We start from the raw sequence: 23,106 nt of genomic DNA on the forward strand, positions 1-23,106 counted from the left end.
TGATTTAACTAGAGGACGTAAAATTGAAAGTTGGGACAATCGCTTATGGGATACTGGTATCGCAATAAATACATTGAAACGTTTTGCTCTACAGAACGTAAGAGCAAACACGAGGAAATATGTAAACAAGAATAATCGCCAATCACTAGCCAAACGTGGAAGTTATTGGCCACGTCTTTTCAGACATCGTAAAAATACTGTGAAAAACAATCACTTACTAGATCAGGATGACATAGTAAATCGCTTTGCACCTATACACAACTTAATGGATCATCTCCTATCAAGAGCCAAAAGAAAACGCAGTAATTATCGGTCAAATCTTTTTCAACGGCATCTTCAAAATATGTTGAAAAAAAAGGAGCTCAAAAAATCTCTCAGAGTGCAAAACACAATCTCCAACAGCGATCTAGATGACAATCGAAGTAAATCGACCAAAAGACATTATACCAGAGCAACGGATCGCGCGCATCGGGATGTACCACAGATGTGGGTTCCTTACGGACTCATTTACTGGATGACAGTTTTGAATTCTCCACACGATATAGGAAACCGTTATCTAAGACCGCAACCAAATACTGTATTACTGAAGAACGGTCTTCTACACGTACTTGACCAGAATCCAATACCAGTGAATAAGCCTTCATTATTTGAGCCAGGTTTAGATGAGATGGAACCACCTGAATTACAGGCTGACAGGAACAAATTGGGGGAATCAAGTGCAACTGTTGTGTCAGACGTTCCAGAGAAATTTCAAGTTGTGGACCAAGACAGACTTAGTGAGACCAAAGATGTTAAAGTTAAGGACAAGTTAGAAAAAGCCCCCGAAATAAGATATTCAAGAAGAAAGCCGAAAAAAAGCATGATTTTGCCTATTAAAGAAACCGATAAAGACTTGCAGAATGAACATCATGACATTATCTCAATTCTTATTATCGCTCTCTTCGACGTACTAATATTATTATATTTAATAGCGTTTCGCGTTTTGGATGTGCTGCAAATTTGGAGAACCACTTGAGCATGATTTTAGCCTAGAAAGAATACCAAACAACATTCTAGATGTAAAGAAACCTTTTAAAGAGATATGGAATGGATTCATACAAAAGCATTTCACATCGTTAACCAGTAAGCACCCAAATGACAGTTCATATTCTTTGCTGAGCACAACAAAAGCTACAAACAACGTTAATCGTTGCAATCATCACGTCTGCAAATGTGGTCGTCATATTCCTTGTGACTACAGCTCACCTTCGCGTTTCTCGACAGAGCGAAATATAAGTCAACAAACATCTGCAGTGATCGAGGAAAAACAAATCTCCAGAGATTCTCATATTTGCTCCGTGCAGAAAGATCCACAATGAAATTCACATATCAAGCAATCCAAAGAAATGGACGCTAGTGAGGTTGTTCCACATGCTCCAGAGTCATTGGGGTTGGTCCAATTATGCAAAGAGATATCGTACATGACGAATAACGATCTCGATGAAGCTACAACAGTAATTATGATGAATAACGAGGATACTCACGACGATCATCCGGCAATTAGAAAAAAATCACCCACGCACGTTAAAGAACCACAACATCTAGAGCCTGCAGTTTGGACTCCCTGGAAACTTCTCCCTGACAGACGCGTTGTGGATGAAGAGTCAGAAATACAATTCACACAATTTATACCAAATGGGTTAGACGATGCTAAAGATTCACAACATTTATCGCCTTCAGGTTTCAGGAATTGGGCACTCCTACCTGATAGACGTGTTGCCGATGAAGACACAAAAATACAAATCACACCACTTCTCGAAAATATGTTAAATGATGCTTGTAAAAGGAAAGACATTACTTTACAGAAGGTTACAGAAAAATCATCCACGGAAGGTCATTGTGCAGATCGCCTCCCGAATGCAGTTTGGACGCCTTAGGAACTTCTACTTCTTTGATGTTCCAGATGAAAAGAAAGACATGGAATTCACAGAAATGGAAATGTGTTAGAGGATGCTTGCAGAAAGTCGATCATTACTTCCAGAAGATTATGAAAAATTCAACCAAGGAAGCTAAATGAACTCGACCTTCACCCCGTACAGTTTGAACTTTTGGGGAACTTCTACTTATTTGATGTTCCAGATGAAAAGAAAGAAATGGAATTCACAAAATGTGTAGGAATTGTGTTAGAGGATGCTTGCAGAAAGTCGGACATTACTTCCAGAAGACTAAGAAAAATTCAACGAAGGAAGCTAAATGAACTCGACCTTCACTGCCTGCAGTTTGCCCTTTTTAGGAACTTGTACTTATTTGATGTTCCAGATGAAAAGAAAGAAATGGAATTCACAAAATGTGTCTGAATTGTGTTAGAGGATGCTTGCAGAAAGTCGGACATTACTTCCAGAAGACTAAGAAAAATTCAACGAAGGAAGCTAAATGAACTCGACCTTCACTGCCTGCAGTTTGCCCTTTTTAGGAACTTGTACTTATTTGATGTTCCAGATGAAAAGAAAGAAATGGAATTCACAAAATGTGTCTGAATTGTGTTAGAGGATGCTTGCAGAAAGTCGGACATTACTTCCAGAAGACTAAGAAAAATTCAACGAAGGAAGCTAAATGAACTCGACCTTCACTGCCTGCAGTTTGCCCTTTTTAGGAACTTGTACTTATTTGATGTTCCAGATGAAAAGAAAGAAATGGAATTCACAAAATGTGTCTGAATTGTGTTAGAGGATGCTTGCAGAAAGTCGGACATTACTTCCAGAAGACTAAGAAAAATTCAACGAAGGAAGCTAAATGAACTCGACCTTCACTGCCTGCAGTTTGCCCTTTTTAGGAACTTGTACTTATTTGATGTTCCAGATGAAAAGAAAGAAATGGAATTCACAAAATGTGTCTGAATTGTGTTAGAGGATGCTTGCAGAAAGTCGGACATTACTTCCAGAAGACTAAGAAAAATTCAACGAAGGAAGCTAAATGAACTCGACCTTCACTGCCTGCAGTTTGCCCTTTTTAGGAACTTGTACTTATTTGATGTTCCAGATGAAAAGAAAGAAATGGAATTCACAAAATGTGTCTGAATTGTGTTAGAGGATGCTTGCAGAAAGTCGGACATTACTTCCAGAAGACTAAGAAAAATTCAACGAAGGAAGCTAAATGAACTCGACCTTCACTGCCTGCAGTTTGCCCTTTTTAGGAACTTGTACTTATTTGATGTTCCAGATGAAAAGAAAGAAATGGAATTCACAAAATGTGTCTGAATTGTGTTAGAGGATGCTTGCAGAAAGTCGGACATTACTTCCAGAAGACTAAGAAAAATTCAACGAAGGAAGCTAAATGAACTCGACCTTCACTGCCTGCAGTTTGCCCTTTTTAGGAACTTGTACTTATTTGATGTTCCAGATGAAAAGAAAGAAATGGAATTCACAAAATGTGTCTGAATTGTGTTAGAGGATGCTTGCAGAAAGTCGGACATTACTTCCATAAGACTATTAAAACTTCAATCACGGAAGCTAAATGAACTCGACCTTCACTGACTACAGTTTGCCCTTTATTGGAACTTGTACTTATTTGATGTTCCAGATGAAAAGAAAGAAATGGAATTCACAAAAGTGTAGGAATTGTGTTAGAGGATGCTTGCAGAAAGTCGGACATTACTTCCAGAACTCCATGAAAAAATCAACCACGGAATCAGTTGTTTTTGTTATTTAAAAATATTTTAATTAATATGATTTTATTATGTAATAAAAAAATCATAACATAACGTTGCATTATATTAAATTATTAGAAAATTGTGCTTTTAACTTGTGTTATTGCCACGTGTGGCGCCCTCATCGCTGAATTAATTTACCAAACTAGATAACTGCTTAAACTAAAACCTGACCAAACCTTTTTCGTCTGCATGAATTCCGTTAGTTTTAGTAAATAGAGGGAGAGAAAAAAAAACGCTATATTGTTAAGAAAAAACAGGTTTGTTTACCTATTTTATCATTTTAATATAAAGTAGATTGGATGTGAAAATGTTGAAAGAACTTACATTTTTTACAGCAAGAAACACGATATTTTTTCTTACTATAGATATACCTGTACGTAAAATCTAGCTGTTTTTGTCTCTGCTGGATTTTTTTTTCTTTACTTAGTGAACTTTCGAAATTAAATAGCAGACGTAGCCTCGGCTGGGAAAGTTTCGGAGATGAAGTTGCCTCTGTTGACTAAACCATTATGACACAGAGGAAGGAAAACACGTAACCTCAGGTTTATCCATTATTTAACCCGGAAGACGCTTTTAATGCAAATGAGAATTGTTTCATCGTTCAGTTTCGAACATCCTTACCTTTTGCAGGCGAAATATGAGTAGCGATAAAACGTTTTCGAGTAAACGTGTATTTGCCGAAAGAAATAGCCACTCTGGAAAGAAAATTTGCTAATTAAGGAATTTTTAAGAACCTGGGAAATTTTCAGTCATTAGAGAGGCTGAACTACCCACTAAACCAGTATTAGCATCGACAACTGCTTTTCCACTATCACATTAACACATTCATTGCCAATCACGCGATTTGAGTTCTCACCGAGTGGCCGATGGCGCGTTACCGCGTGGGCGTCGTTAACTAAATAAAAAAATAAAAAAAATTTGGCCACTACACGAAATTCCAATTTTCAGCTTGGCAATGAACGTGTTAATAACTTTTAAGTTTATAAATGTTAAGAATTTTCCGCTCTTTTTTCTACTTCTCGCCTCGTTTAAGAAAGAAACGGCCATTTTTAGTCTCCTGGAAGCACCAAACAAGCGACAACGCCCTGCCGTTCTATTTTTAATAAAGGAAGATTGTACGCATCCGGATTATAACGAGACTGCTTGCTTGAATAGTACACAGGATGGAAGTTTAGGTCTTCATATGCGGTTTCGGTGGATTTGCATAGCACGATGGCCCAGTTATTGTTTCTGAAGATGGTACGGCGATGGTCACATCCTAAAAAGTGTCCAGAATAGTAGCGTAAATAATAGCCTCATCCCCAATGTTAGTTTTAAGTGCTATTTCGTTATTTCTATAACAAAAGGTTATTAGAAGCATCGAGTGAGAAAAAAGATAACAAGAGTGTGAAATTGCTTAAGTTACCTTTTTACTTTTTTGTGTGCATGCAGAAATTAATCATAAAAAAAAAAGATTAGAAAAATACGACATAAAATGCAATTCCCTAAACATAGAGGTCGCTTTTTTGTGAGGCGGCAACAGATTTGTAGCCCTTTTTATCCTTTTCAGAATGGTTAGAACTATAAATCTCCTTTGGAAGAATCTTGTACTGTCTAATGTTTCTTTCTCACTATTCGGATATGCTTTTTAACAGAACAAAAGTATCACGTGAGCATTTGGACTTTAACTTAGCTTGAACTCCTCATATGATCCTGACATGTTCGATGGTTATTCGTTTCTGAATCAACATGTGGGAGAAAAAAAAAACTATACTTGTGTATATTTGTGGTATGGTAAGTAATTGTGTATATATGACTAATCATTCGTCACGGAGCACATGGAGATAGTAGACCTTGTCTTCAGTTGTTCAGGCGAGGAAATTCACGGAGTGCAGGTGTAATATCTTCTGCTGTCTTTAATGAGTGATTTTATTATCTCTCCTATTTTACATGTTTTTTCTGTATATTTTCCTTTCTTACTCTGCCTATATTAGTAATATCTTTTTATCTTTATTGTAATTAGTTCTGTGCGCTTTCTCTCTCTGAATCTTTCTTGCTTATATTATTATGTATTATGTTTATCTACAGAGTCTTGTGCCTAAGATACTAGAAAATTTATTTAACTGAGACTGCGCCATTAATATCATTAATTAGCATAAAACTCAATAATACGGCCGGTAGATTTCTCTCTCTCTTTCTCTAACACAAATTCCTTCAATAAAACTTGACACAAACAGTCGTGGTCTATTTTTTTACTTAAATTTACTCTTCCCTTTATAAACTATAATACAACTTGCATAACATTGGTTTATGCAAGTTGTATTATAGTTTATAAAGGATTATATTTTTCTATATTATAAAGAATAATATAGAAAAATAACGTACTGTCGCCGGCAAAGAAGGTAAAATAAACAGCAAGTACGGCCGCATTTCTAACCATTCGAAATGTTATACGTAATAATATTCAACCTTGTCTACACTGTTTCATTTGAGATCTTTTCAGGTTCAATAGGATAATATTTAAGGGGTTGAAATGGCTGAGAAAAAACTGAAAGCATATTTTGGTATTTATGTATAAGAGAAAGTTGTGGTCAGTCCTACTCATGAATGGAAAATATTTCATAATATTAAGTACTTTCAATAAAAAATTACCAATTTCGAATTTAGGTGAGAATCGCATCTGATGTAATTGCTAGATAATTTGGTTGTGTCAGAAACAAATTCATTACTACATAGAATGTTTTTAAATCGTAAATCGAAGCGTAAAAAGATAAGACACATCAGCTCACCATTTTAGTTATCTACTACTGATCACAAAGCATATGTATGTTTTATAAGTTAAGTTCTATACTTTTTTTACGTTTTTGCCTTTATTTTTGCTCTACTTAATTATGACATTCTAAATTTCATATTGTTATTCTTTCGAATCGGGTTGAGTAATGTTTAGCTCTCTCTCTCTCTCTCTCTCTCTCTTGATAAATAACATCACAATGCGGTACGGACGATTTCAGTATAAAAACCATAATCGATTGTGTACTTAGACATAATGAGAAAATACTGCTGCTCTCTAGAATGAGTTGGTAAAAAAAATCGTATAGTATTTATCATAACGCTTAGAAAAATTGCGTATCGAATGAAGATTTTTATTTGTACTCGAATCAAAACTGTTATTGCATTCCCAATTTCATTTTGCTTAGAGTTGATTGCAGAGAAAGAGTACAATGAACGCACGCCCCAAAATAGAGATAGAAAAAGTAAGACAAACAAAGATAAGATAGAAAAGAAAAATAAATAAATAGAAAAGATAAAAACAACCGGAAAGGATGACACTCAGACCAAACGAAAAGACAGAAAAGTGCAAGGCAGCAGAGGAAAAAAGCAACCAGAAACAAGAAAGCATAAATAAAATAAGCACAGAGATTTAGGTGAGCAAAACCTGAATAGACAGAAAAAGCACATCGAAATGTAAGAGACAAATAGATAAATAGAAAGATGAGACATACACACATAGATCTAGAAGAGGCGAAGAACGACTTCGAATCTATTGTGCTCTGTTTTGCTCTGTCACTTATCACATAAAGCTTAGAATAAATGAAACAAAAATCTACACGCAAAGAGAATAAAAAAAGGAAACCGAGTGCCACTAAAACATATAACACTTTGCAGAACGTTTCATCGGAATCAATAAAGATGATGAGCACTTTACTTGGAAATTTGGCTCACGCGCAATCGTGATAGGTGTGCAGAGCTTCAGTTGTCGAAGTCAAATTGAAATGCTGTTGAAATCATTATGCACTAATTTTTAACTCGGTACTAGCACAAAGGCTACAATTGAATTGAATCCTAATACAGGTTACCAAAACTAGTTCGAAATCAAGAATGAGTCAACAGTAACTTGTCGGTTTGGTTTTTTTTTTGGTCCCTTTGAAGATCTAGATTTAAATACCATTGATTATGAAGAAGTTGGATTTTTATTTATTTATTTATATTTATCAAGTTTCTTAGTTTAATTAAGAATAAAGCTGCTTGTTTAATCTAAAATTGCCCAAAATGCAAGCACTAAAGGACGTCAAACTGACCACAGTATTTACTTTTTGAAGATAACTCGTCAAGATCTTGGTAAAGACTACGATATACTCGTACTATACTATTCCAAACTCGAATTCAACTTATAGCTGTTCTTTATGTAAAAGAATGGTATGTTGCATACATACTTTGAGCTGTCCTGGTTGTTCGAGTGGATAGCATATGTTAAGTTTACAATCTTTGTACCAATAAAAACCTTTTGTGGGATATACATAAAAAAGGAAGAGTGATAGATATTATTGATAGGAGGCGGATGATTTTCATGAAGAGATAAGATCATCACCTTGCTTTAATGGAACTACTTTAATAGATGCAGATGCTAAAGCATTTGCATCCCTCTTGTATTCTGACTTCTGTTGAAAATATCTCAAGTTTAGCTGTGATTTTCTTTATCATGGCGACATTAAATTTATTGTTATCTATTTCTCTGGTTGTGTTTAGAATAGGGAATAACTGTTATACCATACGGATATAATTTATTATGAATATATTTTGCAAAGATAAATGTGCTAAACAATTTCGTTTGCTAGCATGTGTCGCTGGTACATGCCCACACCGTGTTGTAGGTATGTAAATATTAATCACATTGAGTGCTGCCATCTGTCGTGAATTGGTTTTATTATTAAGATATTAGGAATGATAAATCTGTTTTAGTACACGAGACAAAACAAAACTAAATAGTGCAGTTGTTTCCATCTTTTACATCTGATGTAAAAGATACTGGTCAAAAGGCAAAGTATCTGATAACATTCTGCCCATCATCACCACTAACAGTATTTTATGTATGTAAATGGCGAGTGTTCCAAATCCGATTTGGCTGTACGCAGGATGAAAAATCCGATTTTCCTGAAGAAAAAACCTTGCTACATCCGTATGAGATAGGCTGACTCACTTTCAAATGGAAAAAAAAAAAAAGATTTCTCTCGTAATGACGAGAATCAAACTTTGACCCTTTTCAATAAGGGCGTAATGTGCCGTCGTTCTTTCAATTGCGCTTTGGAAGCTGTGAAGTTAACAGTGGTGCACTCAGGGGGGGAGGCACAAAGGGGGGGGGGGGGCTGGCTCCCCCAAAGAAGGAAAAAAAAACAAATTTTCCAAAAATCTTTTCCTAATTAAAATTCTTTTTTTTTTTTTTTATTTCTGTTGTGTCGTGTCTTCTATTTCTATACTACTTATGAATTAGCGATCATTGCAGATGCTCAGTCATAGTCGTATGCGACGTAGTGTGTATTCTCAAATCGCCTACTCCCCTCACGTTTTTACATATGAGATATTTTTGTTACGATACATCACTAACTATTTTTAGATAAAGTAGCTAAAACAGTCGAGAATTAAATGGTTGAAATCCGTTGAATGATAAGACCTCTGGAGGAAGATATACTCCCCCCCCCACCTCATTTTAGTCCCAATTTTTGTACACGATCTTAAGTAACCTCAAAAAATAAAAATAAATAAAATAAAAATAAAAAAATAGTAGAGGTAATCTGTAAAGATCTCTCCAAAAGACTTGCTTCACTCCTCCGTTATAACTCTCTCTTTTATTATTTATTTATTTTTATTTTTATTTTTGTCTGGCTGGGAAGAATAGATGAGATTCAAACCCAAGTCTTTTTAACCAAGGGCTTCGTCCAAACCGACCGAAGATCCTGCTGAATTTCTCTTTCGAATAAAATTGATGAGCTCATAATATTTAGTTTAGAAAACGAGTTATAGAAGGTCCTAATAAATCTTGTAATAAAAGTAGTCAGTGACTACTTGGTTATATATTGAGTACTTGGATTAAGAGCCATTGCCGTAACTAATGAATCTGTAAAGCAATAAAATCAGCAGTCACGATTACACAATATGGATTATAAATATAATCATCATAATAAATTATATGGAGCTACATTATTTCGAAAGGACCTAGGACAGAATAATTCTTAATCCGTCACTAAATAATTTTGCTAATATATAATGAGAATTTTGACATCCGTCATTATCTAGCCAAATGAAGGAAACATAAAGTTTCGGATTTTACGAGACAATTTATGAGAATAAATCTCTTATATTTTCTTTATATTCATAGATTGTCTTGATTTGCACTTCATTTATGAAGAATATAATTTTCTCACATGGAACTGCTCTGGTACTTATGCGAGGGTTCTTGCCCTCTTAAGTTTTTGCTTGTCTCATGAAGAATCAACAGTTCGAAACAGCTCTCAGAGCAATATAGTATTCCGAAATCATTTACACTTTACAAAGTGATCTGATGTTTTGAAAGAAAACGTGTCCATTAGCTATAATTCTGTTTGATAAAAGTCAGCTCATTCGAAATGAATTTAATGTAATTGTATTTCCAGAAATTAATAAACATGAATATCAAGTTCTTTCAGTAACCCATTCATAAAAGATGCCCGTTCTTATTACACATTGAAGTGCAAAACGCTATTCAACTAAATGTGCAATTATTTGAACATAATATATTAGATTTTAAATCTGTTTTGCTCTTGTGAATATAATCAGATTTTATTTTGCAGGCCTTATAACCACTGTTTTAAAATATCAGCTGCGACTCGCTTTGGATCGTACTATTAATATTATTATTCTCCTTGACGATTTTGGATTCAAAATTAGAGTGGCACATATTCACAGAATACCAGTTGACCTGAAATGTGAATTATGCTACATTGCCGGCGTGGTTGGCCAAATGGGGGAGTATTTAATCCGTTATACAGTTAAGCCACCGTGTAGCTTATTTGGATTATCTTGAATTATGGCCGAACCAACTAAGACTATATATATGAGGTCACTATGCTATGTCTGTTAAATGCACCCTCCACCTCCGTGTTATGAGACCGGCTAAATTGCCTTCTGCTACGAAAACCTTTGTGGAGGTTTCTCAGATGGAGGCGGTACTGATGCACTATTCGAAAGTGAGATCGACATAAGATTAAGAGCAAAATCTCACGAGACTTCTCGTAATGGATTTAACCGCATATTTATTCTTAATTTCTATTGGTTCTGCACTAAATATAATTTTGAAGAATTATACACAGGCATTTTTGGAAAACAAGTCGCACGAATTATAATGAAATTTCGGAATATAACTTCAGTCAAGCTTTCTCTTTTGCTGCAATATATTTTCATACGAACGAAACGTAACAAAAAGATGCTCACTATCCTGGATGCACAGTGAAGCTTGATATTCCCATTAGCCATAATTGAGACTAGAATAAAAGAGTAAATTCTAAGAAAAACAGATTCTCTAATTTATAAAGATACCATCTGACTGACATCTCCTACAATGTATCTTTATAAATTAGAAAGGGGGCAAAAACTTATTTAAATTAGTTTCCATTTATGATTAAATTAAAAAAAAATGACAAAAAATAATGTGTTCTAAGGCCTGTACTTCTCTAGGAGTGGCTTATATGCAATTGAAGACAACTGCAGAAAGCTGCACGAAAGATACTTATGTACTATTATTATAGATAAGGAGGCCATAAAAGAAGAGATCCTGCTTTACTAACGTTCGTTTAACATAATACGTATTTAAATATTCTAAATGGAGCATTCTCCAAGTCATTCACTTCAGACTTATTCAGAATAACTTAATTTATTTTCCATCGAATAGTCAGCTGTGGCTTTCTAATTATGGATGCAAAGAGCAAGTTCCCTGATTAATGTAATGCGAGGATTAAGTATCGATTCCTTTTAGCTGCTCATCAGATTTTATTGTAATTGGACGCTGGGTGCATTTTAGTTTTTGCTATGCTGCATTTATTTTGCCATTATATTTCATCTTTGTTTCGTTTCGGCCGACCGTTTTTAGTATCTATTTTTACATCTGCTTGGTCATCATCCATTTTCTATACATTGCTTCTTGTCCTTTGTATAGAAAAGAAAAAACACGTTCAATTTATTCTGAGTTTTTCTGCAGAAAAAAGGAAATTAATTGCAAGAATTTCTTCTAGATAACCTTCTGGGATTTTTCCCCACTCCTGTTTTAATCTAGCTTTGCCTCTCTAACAATAACCCACTGTTGTTTAGTAAAATAATGGCATTTGCAAATAAATGGACATGTTATTATAAATATTGCTAAGAAGCCTGTGTAATTATATGAAGAAAGAAGAGAAAATAAAAACGATTGTAGTTGTTAAGACTGCTGGTTCTGTATGTCGATGAAAATCATCAATTCTAAATCACAGTACTTAATATTATTGTGTATGGTTTTACCTTGAACAGAAAAAATCGAAAGGAATACAATAACACCATTGCATGTAAAACGTATTTTATTTCCGTATATTAGAAATTCACTTTATTAGAATCTATAAATATCATTAAAATGCACGAACCTATATTAATTTAAACAGATTCAAAAAGAAAAAAACGGAAGAAATGATGGATCCTTTGATTAACATTTCCACAGTTTAGTTTGTTTTGACTTTAATTTTATTCCAGTATAGTTTTGACATTCTTTCGTTATGTAACTTTGATACGAACAGAATAAAGAGATGAAAAGTTTTCTCCAGTGAAAAGTTTTTAAAATCTTCTTTCGTAGAAAGGTACGAATATTAACATGCACAAAGCTTTGTGTTCGTTGAATAGATACGTCCGAATCTCATTACTTTCATTCCGTACATCTCCGTCTTCCTTTTCATTTTCTTCAAAAACCGTCTCTTTCCTAGTATTATTCATAGTTACACAAAGAAATATTATATTATTTGAAAGCAAATACTATTTCAGTATTCCTTCTGCTTCATTTAGTCTTTGTCAACGAAAGCAGACCGCAAAAAGTAATGACATTGTTCATTATGATAATTTAATTGCTTTCTTTTTATTTATACGTCTAAGAAAAGGATTTGCGTCCAATTTACCATGCATTTCTCTTCTCCTTTTCCCACGTATTCTGTAAATAGGCAAGTCCAGTTTATTACGAATCTCATTTTAATCTTATATCTTTGTCAGTGCAACTGTATAGTCAAAGTTCAGTAGGTTGGAATTCGAGTTCATACACCATTAATAATATTATATTTTCGATGAGATTTGTGGGAGGAGCCCACCAGAGTGCGCTACTGATGTATATTGTCAGGGAGATAATGTCAAAAAAATGCATTGGACGTAATCTTGAAGGGAAATGACAAAGGAATCATTCTTTAATTATTTTTTTACGCTAGATCCGTTTCTTAATTTAACAAAAATAAAGGGATTTAATCTTTTCATGGTGTTAGTTCATTAAAATTTCGATATATTTTTGCTCATTCTTTATGGCTAATAAGTCTGTGTGGATAGTGAAATTCATCCGTTAGTTTAAGATTTATTTTCGGATAATCTGTCACAGGTCAGGCAAGGCCGTTGAAGACTAATTAATAAGCTGATATAGTAGCGTAGCTACCGTCTTTCAGTAAATTTCTGTGGACTCATTTCTTTCACTGAGGGATTCGTATTGCACCTACTCCTCACCCATACACATGTCGTAGTATAATCATGTTAGTGTATCGATGTTTACACAAAAATAAAACTCAAAATGGTAAATCTTATTACTCAAATCATGGAAGTCAGTGGACGTTGCTACATGCCCAGTGCCGATGCACAACGACAGGAAATTTAGCCACCATCACCACAGCATAGCTTTGTTGTGTTTGCTATTTAGGCACATGGTCCAGATACATTCTTAGTATATTTAAATAGCCAACATCCAAAAATCCACTTTACAATGGAATTGGAAGCTAATGACTGTCTGCTCTTCCTGGATACACTAATCACAGTTCGGACTGTTCGGACTTAATATCACAGATAATGGGTCTCAGCCATAAGATATTATTGGGCCACCTTAAAGACCATTCGTTTTGACATTTATGCCTACAGATATTGGAAGATTATTAATTGCTTTAGAAATACTGCACAAGCGTAACGGCCTTTCGGTGAGTGCTGATTGACGGATCAGTTGAAGACCTTGTTAGTTTCAAATGTGTGCGCAGTTAAGTCGGTCGATTTGTATATTTTATTTTAGTGTATTACCTTGAACTCTTTCGTATTCTTTATCGCCTGAAGAAGAAATCCGTGAAATCCGACAGAAGCTGTAGTGCCTTATTCATTTATTATTATTTACAGGGACTAACAGGTCTAAAGAACGAATCGAGTCCATACGTATATACCCCCCCCCCTAAAAAAGTTCTCTTTGACAACACAGGTTATAAACAATTGACGAATAAACATTATTGTTATTATTACATCTTTTGTTATTTTTAACAAGACGAAAGATTATTGACATAATTTTATCTAGCGGCATAACAATGTGGGATAGGGAAGGATATCACCTTTGATGCCAAATTAAAGGGGAAGGATCCGAAGCTAACTATAAAAACTACTCGCCATGTTAAGCAGCGGAGCTCAGATGGCATTGCGACATTTGTCTCCTCCAGCTGAAAACAGCTAGGTTCGATCCCGTCTAGGACGCAAAGTACCTTTATAATGGCTTTTTTTTAATCCCCCACAAATAGGCAAAGTGGTCTGGAAAAACACACAAGCACAATTAAACAGGCAATAGTGACCTCACAGTAGTAGTTTTTTCGACCATAATTGAAATCATCTCAATTCAGCCATATTAAAGAAATGGAATAACATTTATAATAAAGAAAGGAAACACTATTTCCTACATGTGAATGATATTCGGTTCTGTTCTAAGGAACATTCAAATACAGAATTTTGACGCGACATTGCATCAATCTTCAAAGCTTATTTATATAACAAATATATTTTGTTATATAAATAAGGTTTATATAACATAAACCTTATATATAACATAAGGTTTTGTTATATAAATTGAGTTTATTTAGTTAAATAACTAAACCCGGATTTTTAATTAAATCACAAAAAATAAACCCATAATTAAGTGTCTAAAAATTATATATACTGTAATTATTATATTATTATTATTACATGACGTCAGCCTTCAAGAACTTATCGCGGGAGGGCGCTTTACTCAACTCCGCTACACATCTCATATACACAGTATATATAAACCTAGACAAATCGTAATATAAATTAAGGCGGCTCGTGTGTTAGTGTTTCGTGTCGTGTATTATTGATGATGAATTGTGAATTTAATTGATATGTTTTTAGTGATTTATTTATGCTTATTCCTTAGTAATAGTAGTTAATTGCTTGCTACCATAAACAGTCACTTTATTTTCCATAGTGCTTTATCCAGGTAAGTCATTTATAATTACAAGGGCAATACGCTAGGCCTGCTGCCGCTAGTATCGCCATTGTTTCTTATAGTGACATTTTACTGCTGGTAGTCACCTAAGAGTGTCTACGGGATTTGCTAGTGGACCCTCAAAAGTCCACAGGATTATCTTTACCTGCTCGGGACACCTGAGAAATCTCTACTCTTTCTCGATCTGTGTCTTAACACATTTTAAATTATTGTAATGGCAAAACTTCTGAATGAGACCAAATTCGAGGAAGTATACATAGAATTCCTCAGACTAGGAAAGCTGCTGAGTGATAATTGGCCAGGAAAAGTGAAATTGAATGACACGTTTCCCCCCGAATGTGTCTCAGACGTTGTCGCTGAAGATCATTTAGCGGTGCCTTCTACTCCTTCAGACTTTGTAGACATGCGCGCACGCAAAAAGCGAAGAACAACAGAAGAACTGCACAATGACAATACTGAAATAGAACAGGATTTCTCAGGGTTCGGACGCCGCTATTTCTCCCAAAGAAAAGGTGCCTCCGATCACCCTTAGAAAAAAGCAGAAGTGGGCAGCTTTAAGATCCACAATGTCCAATCTGCATATTGGCTTCATTAAGGCCAAAAACATGGATGAAAGCATAAAGATCCAGCCAGCAACAGTGACAGACTATAGAAGGTTGACCAAAGAACTGGACAACAGAGGCATCCAGTATCATACCTTTGCGCTCAGCTCCGAAAAAAAACTTAAAAGTGGTCCTTCATGGGTCTGTGAAGACATTGACACAGCAGAAATATCTGCTGACCTAAATTCTCAGGATCTGCCTCCAGTCAAGGTCAGCAGAATGTACAAAGCTGACAAGACTCCCATGCTATTAGTCCTTGTTGAGATTAATAAAATATACAAGGATATCTACAACTTAAAAACAGTCTGTGGTCTCATCGTCACACCAGAACCACTTCGGAAAAGATCATCTTCTGGGCAGTGCCACAGGTGCCGGAAGTTTGGCCATGCCCAGAATCTATGCAGAGCGGAATATAGATGTTTAAAATGTGGAGACAGCCACCCAACCAATACCTGCACAAAGCCGAGGACCACCTCGGCAAAATTTGCCAACTGCAGTGGCCCTCATCCTGCGAACTACAAAGAATATACTCAGCACCCAAAGAACAGACGAATGGAGGCAGTCAATCAGCCCAACTCCTACAGTACAAGAACACCAGAGGCCCAGCCATCAAAACTGGAGACTCAGCGGCCACAGTCGGAGACCTCCAATAATAGAGACACCCAAAAACAAACAAGAAGTTATGCCGATGTGACCCGTACAATTAGACCAATTCCAGAACAAAATCAACCAACAGCACCTATAAACCTAACAGCTGTTATTACGGCCTCACTGGCCAACATGCTACAAAATTTCAGCCTGTCAAACCCTACTGAAACTTCCACTAAAAGATTTCTTCGTGAAACGCAGGTCATCCTGACAGCTCTCATAAATGAATAGTAACAACCTCACTCCAGCATCTCTTCAGATAGTTGCTTGGAATGCAAATGGCCTCAAAAACAAAAATCTTGAAATCCGAGAATTCACATATCGATATCAACCAGATGTTATATTAATCATTGAAACTCATTTACGACCCTCAGACAATCCTAAAATAAGGGGTTATCGCCTATACAGAAATGACAGATTACTCAACAGAGGCGGCGGCACTGCCATCTTCATTAAAAACTACATTAAGCACCACTCTGTGAGCAACCCTTCAACAACTAACCTTGAGATCACTGGTGTGGAAGTAGTCACCAGCTCCACTGGCAAACTGAAAATCTACTCAGCTTACAACCCTCCCCAAAAATCTCTACTACACTCTGACCTAAATGCCATCTTATACGTCAGAGAGCCGACCATTATAGCCGGGGATCTGAACTCCAAGCACCCTGCATGGAATTGCTCAACCACCAACAAGAATGGTTGCATCCTTTCGAATTACTTAGGATCAAGCAATGCTGTTGTGGCATGCCCCACCGAACCAACTCATCTCAGTACGTTTGGCACTACTGACATCCTGGATATAGCTATCCTGCAGGATATCAAACTTCAATACAGCATTATATCCATGGATGAACTATCATCCGATCACAACCCAATTCTACTACAGCTGGGAAAACAAGAATACCTGTCTCCTCCTCCTCACTCCTACATAGCATGGGAAAGACTGTCAACAGCACTGAAGGATTATTGGACCTGCTCCTCACATACGCACAAAAGAAGAAGTAGAAACTGCAGTTAAAAATCTCATACAACAAATTAATTCTGCTATAAAGGTAGCTTCCTTCTACAAATCTGCCTGCAAGCCAGATCGTTTACCTGATGACTTCATGAACTTGATCAGAGACAAAAACAGAGCTAGGAAAAGATTTCGTAACACGTGTGCACCTCAAGACGAAACAAATCTAAACAGATTAAATGGGGCAGTAAGAGATGCACTCAAAGCTCATGAGACCAAGTATGGGATGAAAAGTTATCCTCCATTTCAGCTATTGATCACTCCATCTGGGGACTACTGAAAAATATCCAAAGCAAAGACAGATCCCTTCCCCCAATATTCTCTGACCAGAGCCTTGCTCACACAGATGTAGACAAAGCAGAAGTTATAGCATACAATTTAGAGGAGCAATGCAGGCCTTCGTATGGAAACCTTGACTTTCACCACATATATAAGATTCACAGCAAGGTCAGACACTCACTCAAACTTCCTATCACCAGCACTGACCATATTGCACCAACATCACCTGCTGAGATATATGACATTATTAAAAAATGAAAGAACAAAAAAGCTCCTGGGCCAGACGGCATTACTAATTGGTGATCAAACTTCTGCCCCGAAAAGCAGTAGTGCACCTGACCAGTATAATAAATGCAATTTTAAGATTTTACTATTTTCCTTCCACCTGGAAACTGGCTGACGTAATTCCTATACATAAGCCAGGCAAAGACCCACACCTACCGTAAAATTATCGTCCAATCAGTCTCATCTCCAATCTGGGTAAGGTTGCAGAGACGGTCATCCTTTCATGACTCCAAACCTCAGTAAATGACCTAAACATCCTCCCTAAAGAACAGTTTGGTTTTAGGCAACACCATACTACTACCCAGCAAATCCACAGAATTGTCGAATACATCACCACCAGCTACAACTGGCACCAGTGCACAGGAGCTGTTTTCCTAGACTTATCCAAAGCATTTGATAAAATCTGGCATTTTGGACTCCTGCACAAACTTATCTCAGCCGGTACCTCACTAAAATGGTTCATTTAATCCATTCATATCTTCAGAATAGATCAGTGTAAGTAAAAATCAACGGTTCTACATCCTCCCAGCGCCACATCTTTGCTGGAGTGCCGCAGGGATCTCTACTGGCTCCATTCCTGTTCTCTATATACATGTCAGACATTCCACACAATTCGATGACTTCCATTTTGGCCCTGTATGCAGACGATACGGCAATACTAACCAGGTTAGTATTGCCGTATCGAGATTGGAAGTCAACCCCCAGAAAAGCTCAGCCGTAGGAGATGTGTTACTATTCAATACTAAAATTCCCTGGCAGACAGAAACAAATTACCTGGGTGTAATTTTCGACAAAAAGCTATCTTTCAATCAGCACACCAAGTCTGCGTGCCCAAAGGCATCTATAGCCATAGCTCAGATCTATCCACTAATTAATAGAAATAGCAAGCTCACACAGATGTAGACAAAGCAGAAGTTATAGCATACAATTTAGAGGAGCAATGCAGGCCTTCGTATGGAAACCTTGACTTTCACCACATATATAAGATTCACAGCAAGGTCAGACACTCACTCAAACTTCCTATCACCAGCACTGACCATATTGCACCAACATCACCTGCTGAGATATATGACATTATTAAAAAATGAAAGAACAAAAAAGCTCCTGGGCCAGACGGCATTACTAATTGGTGATCAAACTTCTGCCCCGAAAAGCAGTAGTGCACCTGACCAGTATAATAAATGCAATTTTAAGATTTTACTATTTTCCTTCCACCTGGAAACTGGCTGACGTAATTCCTATACATAAGCCAGGCAAAGACCCACACCTACCGTAAAATTATCGTCCAATCAGTCTCATCTCCAATCTGGGTAAGGTTGCAGAGACGGTCATCCTTTCATGACTCCAAACCTCAGTAAATGACCTAAACATCCTCCCTAAAGAACAGTTTGGTTTTAGGCAACACCATACTACTACCCAGCAAATCCACAGAATTGTCGAATACATCACCACCAGCTACAACTGGCACCAGTGCACAGGAGCTGTTTTCCTAGACTTATCCAAAGCATTTGATAAAATCTGGCATTTTGGACTCCTGCACAAACTTATCTCAGCCGGTACCTCACTAAAATGGTTCATTTAATCCATTCATATCTTCAGAATAGATCAGTGTAAGTAAAAATCAACGGTTCTACATCCTCCCAGCGCCACATCTTTGCTGGAGTGCCGCAGGGATCTCTACTGGCTCCATTCCTGTTCTCTATATACATGTCAGACATTCCACACAATTCGATGACTTCCATTTTGGCCCTGTATGCAGACGATACGGCAATACTAACCAGGTTAGTATTGCCGTATCGAGATTGGAAGTCAACCCCCAGAAAAGCTCAGCCGTAGGAGATGTGTTACTATTCAATACTAAAATTCCCTGGCAGACAGAAACAAATTACCTGGGTGTAATTTTCGACAAAAAGCTATCTTTCAATCAGCACACCAAGTCTGCGTGCCCAAAGGCATCTATAGCCATAGCTCAGATCTATCCACTAATTAATAGAAATAGCAAGCTCAGCAACAGAATCAAATTGCAACTATACCAGATGACCATTCATCCTATAATCACCTATGCCTCTCCAGCCTGGAGCCACACCTCTAACACTAACATTATCAAGATACAAAGAGCAAGTGCTTGAGAATGATTCTGAACGCTCCGTGGTATGTTAGAAACAATCAGCTTCATAGAGATGCAAATATTCCCTATATTTTCTCTTTTCTACAATCCTTAGCATCCAAGTTTTTCCTAAATACGTCCACACCCCCTCCCTCCCCAACGATTTGGTTCAGCAAGCTGCAGCATACGAGGCAACGGACATATTCAAATAGAGAAGACCAAAAGCTATATTAGCATCCCATAGCGATGCATAATCTCCATGCCCATTCAGGGCGAGCAAACTGCTCGTAAATTTTAACCACAACTGTAACCACAACAGATAGCGGGGAATATGAAAAGCATCTTGCTTCACTCCTAAAGATATAAATGTCAATTGTCAATAATATAAATTAAAATTACAGCATAAGTGTTATAAATGGAAGTTTGTAGTAAATTTTATTAATAAAAATAGTTAGAAACCTTAAAGTGTTTTTCAGTTGCTTTTCTCTCATAATAATAAATACAATATTGTAATCATTTTACATATAGTTAGTTCTCTGCTGTATCAGAGAACTAACTGCATCGTGCATAAATATAACAATCGCCGGAAAAGCCACCCGGAGCTTATACATTCCAGATATGTTAAACAAACTACCATTTGAAAAACAGAAACTTTACAAGCTGCAGTATCTCCTAAAAAAAGGGCCTTAAGGGCATACTATGTAAGAGAAATAAGCTCTCTACATACCTTACAGATCTAATGGGATGCACTATGCGAGCTCAGACTTTCCAGTTCAGTAAAGCACTATCGCATTCCTAAGTATCTCTGTGTGCGTGCGTGTGCGTGTGTTTGTTCCATGCTACTGTAGTGTTATGTATCATATCTGTTGCCAACATAACAACAAAACCAATAAATAATAACTAATTCAAATTAAACATATTTGGTCGTTTGAAAGTTAAGCATAAAAAACTTATTGTTTAATACTGACCATATACAAATATTTTAACATTCTTTGCCTACCAGTTTCGCTAGCAAACTGTCTAGCTTTTTCAAGGCGTTGACGGAAAAGTATAAAAAATACTAGTAAATGCAAATTGAAAGGAACATTAAAAACGTTGTAAACACTCTAGTAGCTAAGGTTGCACGTTCACGTGACAGAAACTGAGTGGACTTGTTGTTCTTAATCATTATCACGCATGCGTGTTGGTTGTAAACGCATAATATGATTAGTAGCTAGCTGTAGTTCAGATGGATTTAGAGAGAGGAGAGGTTTTTCTATGAACTGTTAAGAATAGTACCCTGGTTTCTGTTGAGGTTTCCGCCAGATTTTAACACTACTGCGGCTTCCTTGAATAAACTATGTCTATAATCGTCGTCTAAATATGGCATGGAGCTATTTTGCCACTCTATCGTGTGGTTAGACGTACAGAAATTATGTGCTAAGCCGGAAGAAATAGTTCTTCCTGAAGAATTGTTCTTTTTATGTTTTCTTTTTGGTTTTTAAAAAGATCGAAATCTGTGGTATCACTTGATGTTGCGGCCATTTTTGCTACTTTATCTGCAGTTTCGTTTCCTTTTAATCCCACATGGGATAGGATCCATTAGAAGATTATTTCGGAATCCTTATGTAGTTTGTTTATGTTTTTTGCTATGTCTCTAAGTATTTCTTGATGGCTAGTGTAGCATTTCTTAATAGCTTGAAGGGCTGCTAAGGAATCTGTGAAAAATATAAACTCCTTCGGGTTTTGTTTGTCCAAATATTGCAGTGCTGTGTTAATTGCTATTAATTCTGCATGGTATGAGTAGCATCCAATACTGTTAGTTGTTTTTAGTTCTGTATTATGAGAGCCATAGATGAGTACGCCACTCCCAGAATTGCCGTTTGGATTTTTGGGGCCATCTGTGTAGATCTTTATTGAGTCAGGTCCATATTTCATTATTTTTGAAAGGGCTAATGATCTCAAGATTTCAGGGTTTTCTAGGCTTTTTTTCTCATTTTTCTCTATTTCAGAGTTGATAACTATATTTTTCCTGTCTTGATTTGGAGGAAATGCTGGGTAGTCAGCTATTTTATTTGGACAATCCAAGGGAATTTTATTTTCTATGATTTCATGCATTGTTGATTTTTTTCTTTATTCTGTTTGTTGGTTTCCAGTTCTTAAAAAGTTCACTTGTTCTATGATGTGCAAGGTTGGCTCTTTTTTCTACAAATTTGGTAAGATTTTTTGCCACCTAATTTTTTAAAGGAACAAGGTTGGATTCGAACATAGAATTAAGAACAATAAGTCCACTCAGTCTCTATCACGGGAACGTGCAACCTTAGCTACTAGAGTGTTTACAACGTTTTTAATGTTCCTTTCAATTTGCATTTACTAGTATTTTTTATACTTTTCCGTCAACGCCTTGAAAAAGCTAGACAGTTTGCTAGCGAAACTGGTAGGCAAAGAATGTTAAAATATTTGTATATGGTCAGTATTAAACAATACGTTTTTTATGCTTAAACAATAACTAACCCGTGCCATCCTCAACTACGCTCAACAGAAGCTTCGAGGATGCAAGCTGATGCATTACACCTCATCCAAAATCATTAAAAAAAAAAAAAAAAAAAAAATCATTTTATTGTAACTACGGTGTTGTAAATACATATAATTATATTATAGGCGTAATTTCTCACAAATAGATGGTATTTGTGAGAAAGGCCACGCTAAGCTTTTCACTAGAATAAACTGAGTTATATCAGAATTTAATATAACGCATTTTGCATGCTACCCGACGATATTCTGTCTTCTGCTACTAATATTTGCATATAACAGTGCTCTATTTTGTTATCTGTTGCTTCTTCTTTCGTAAGCAGTTTCTGATGCTTATGTTATAAATAAGAAGGCTGAGAAAAGTGAGGAAAAAAGAAAATAGGAGAGCAAGACCTGTGAACTCCTAAAAGATTCCAGTTTCAGAAAATTTCATATTTCGCAAGCTAAACAAGCGTCTCTAATCTTTGTAATCTTATCATCGTTTCATAGTTATAATCTTCTGAAAACATTCAAGAATTTCGCTTGCATTAAAGTCCTTACGAGAAAAAAATAAAAAAATAATAAAAAAAAGCGCCATCTACTTAAGTTTTTATAGGATTATGTGAGTTGTGAATAATCATGTCAACTTTTTTACTCTGATGACAGCTAAAAAAAAGTTTGGAATAGAAGTCTCTTTAATGCTATTATTTAATAAAAAAAAAA

At 36.2% G+C, this 23,106-nt stretch overlaps 1 protein-coding gene across 1 annotated transcript in view; it reads left to right on the forward strand.

Moving 5' to 3' along the window:
• LOC150102409 (calpain-B-like) overlaps nt 1-23,106 on the forward strand; it is a 913,019-nt gene that overhangs the window by 640,246 nt on the left and 249,667 nt on the right. Inside the window, exons 5-6 of the mRNA XM_090399770.1 lie at nt 5,185-5,200; nt 12,717-12,730. Of these exons, the coding sequence (XP_090255896.1) occupies nt 5,185-5,200; nt 12,717-12,730 (30 nt within the window). The remainder of the gene's footprint in view (nt 1-5,184; nt 5,201-12,716; nt 12,731-23,106) is intronic.

This window comes from Typopeltis vanoorti, chromosome 10 (genome assembly GCF_054136105.1).
Source record: "Typopeltis vanoorti isolate ZY-2024b chromosome 10, IOZ_Tvanoo_1.0, whole genome shotgun sequence".
NCBI lineage: Eukaryota > Metazoa > Arthropoda > Arachnida > Uropygi > Thelyphonidae > Typopeltis > Typopeltis vanoorti.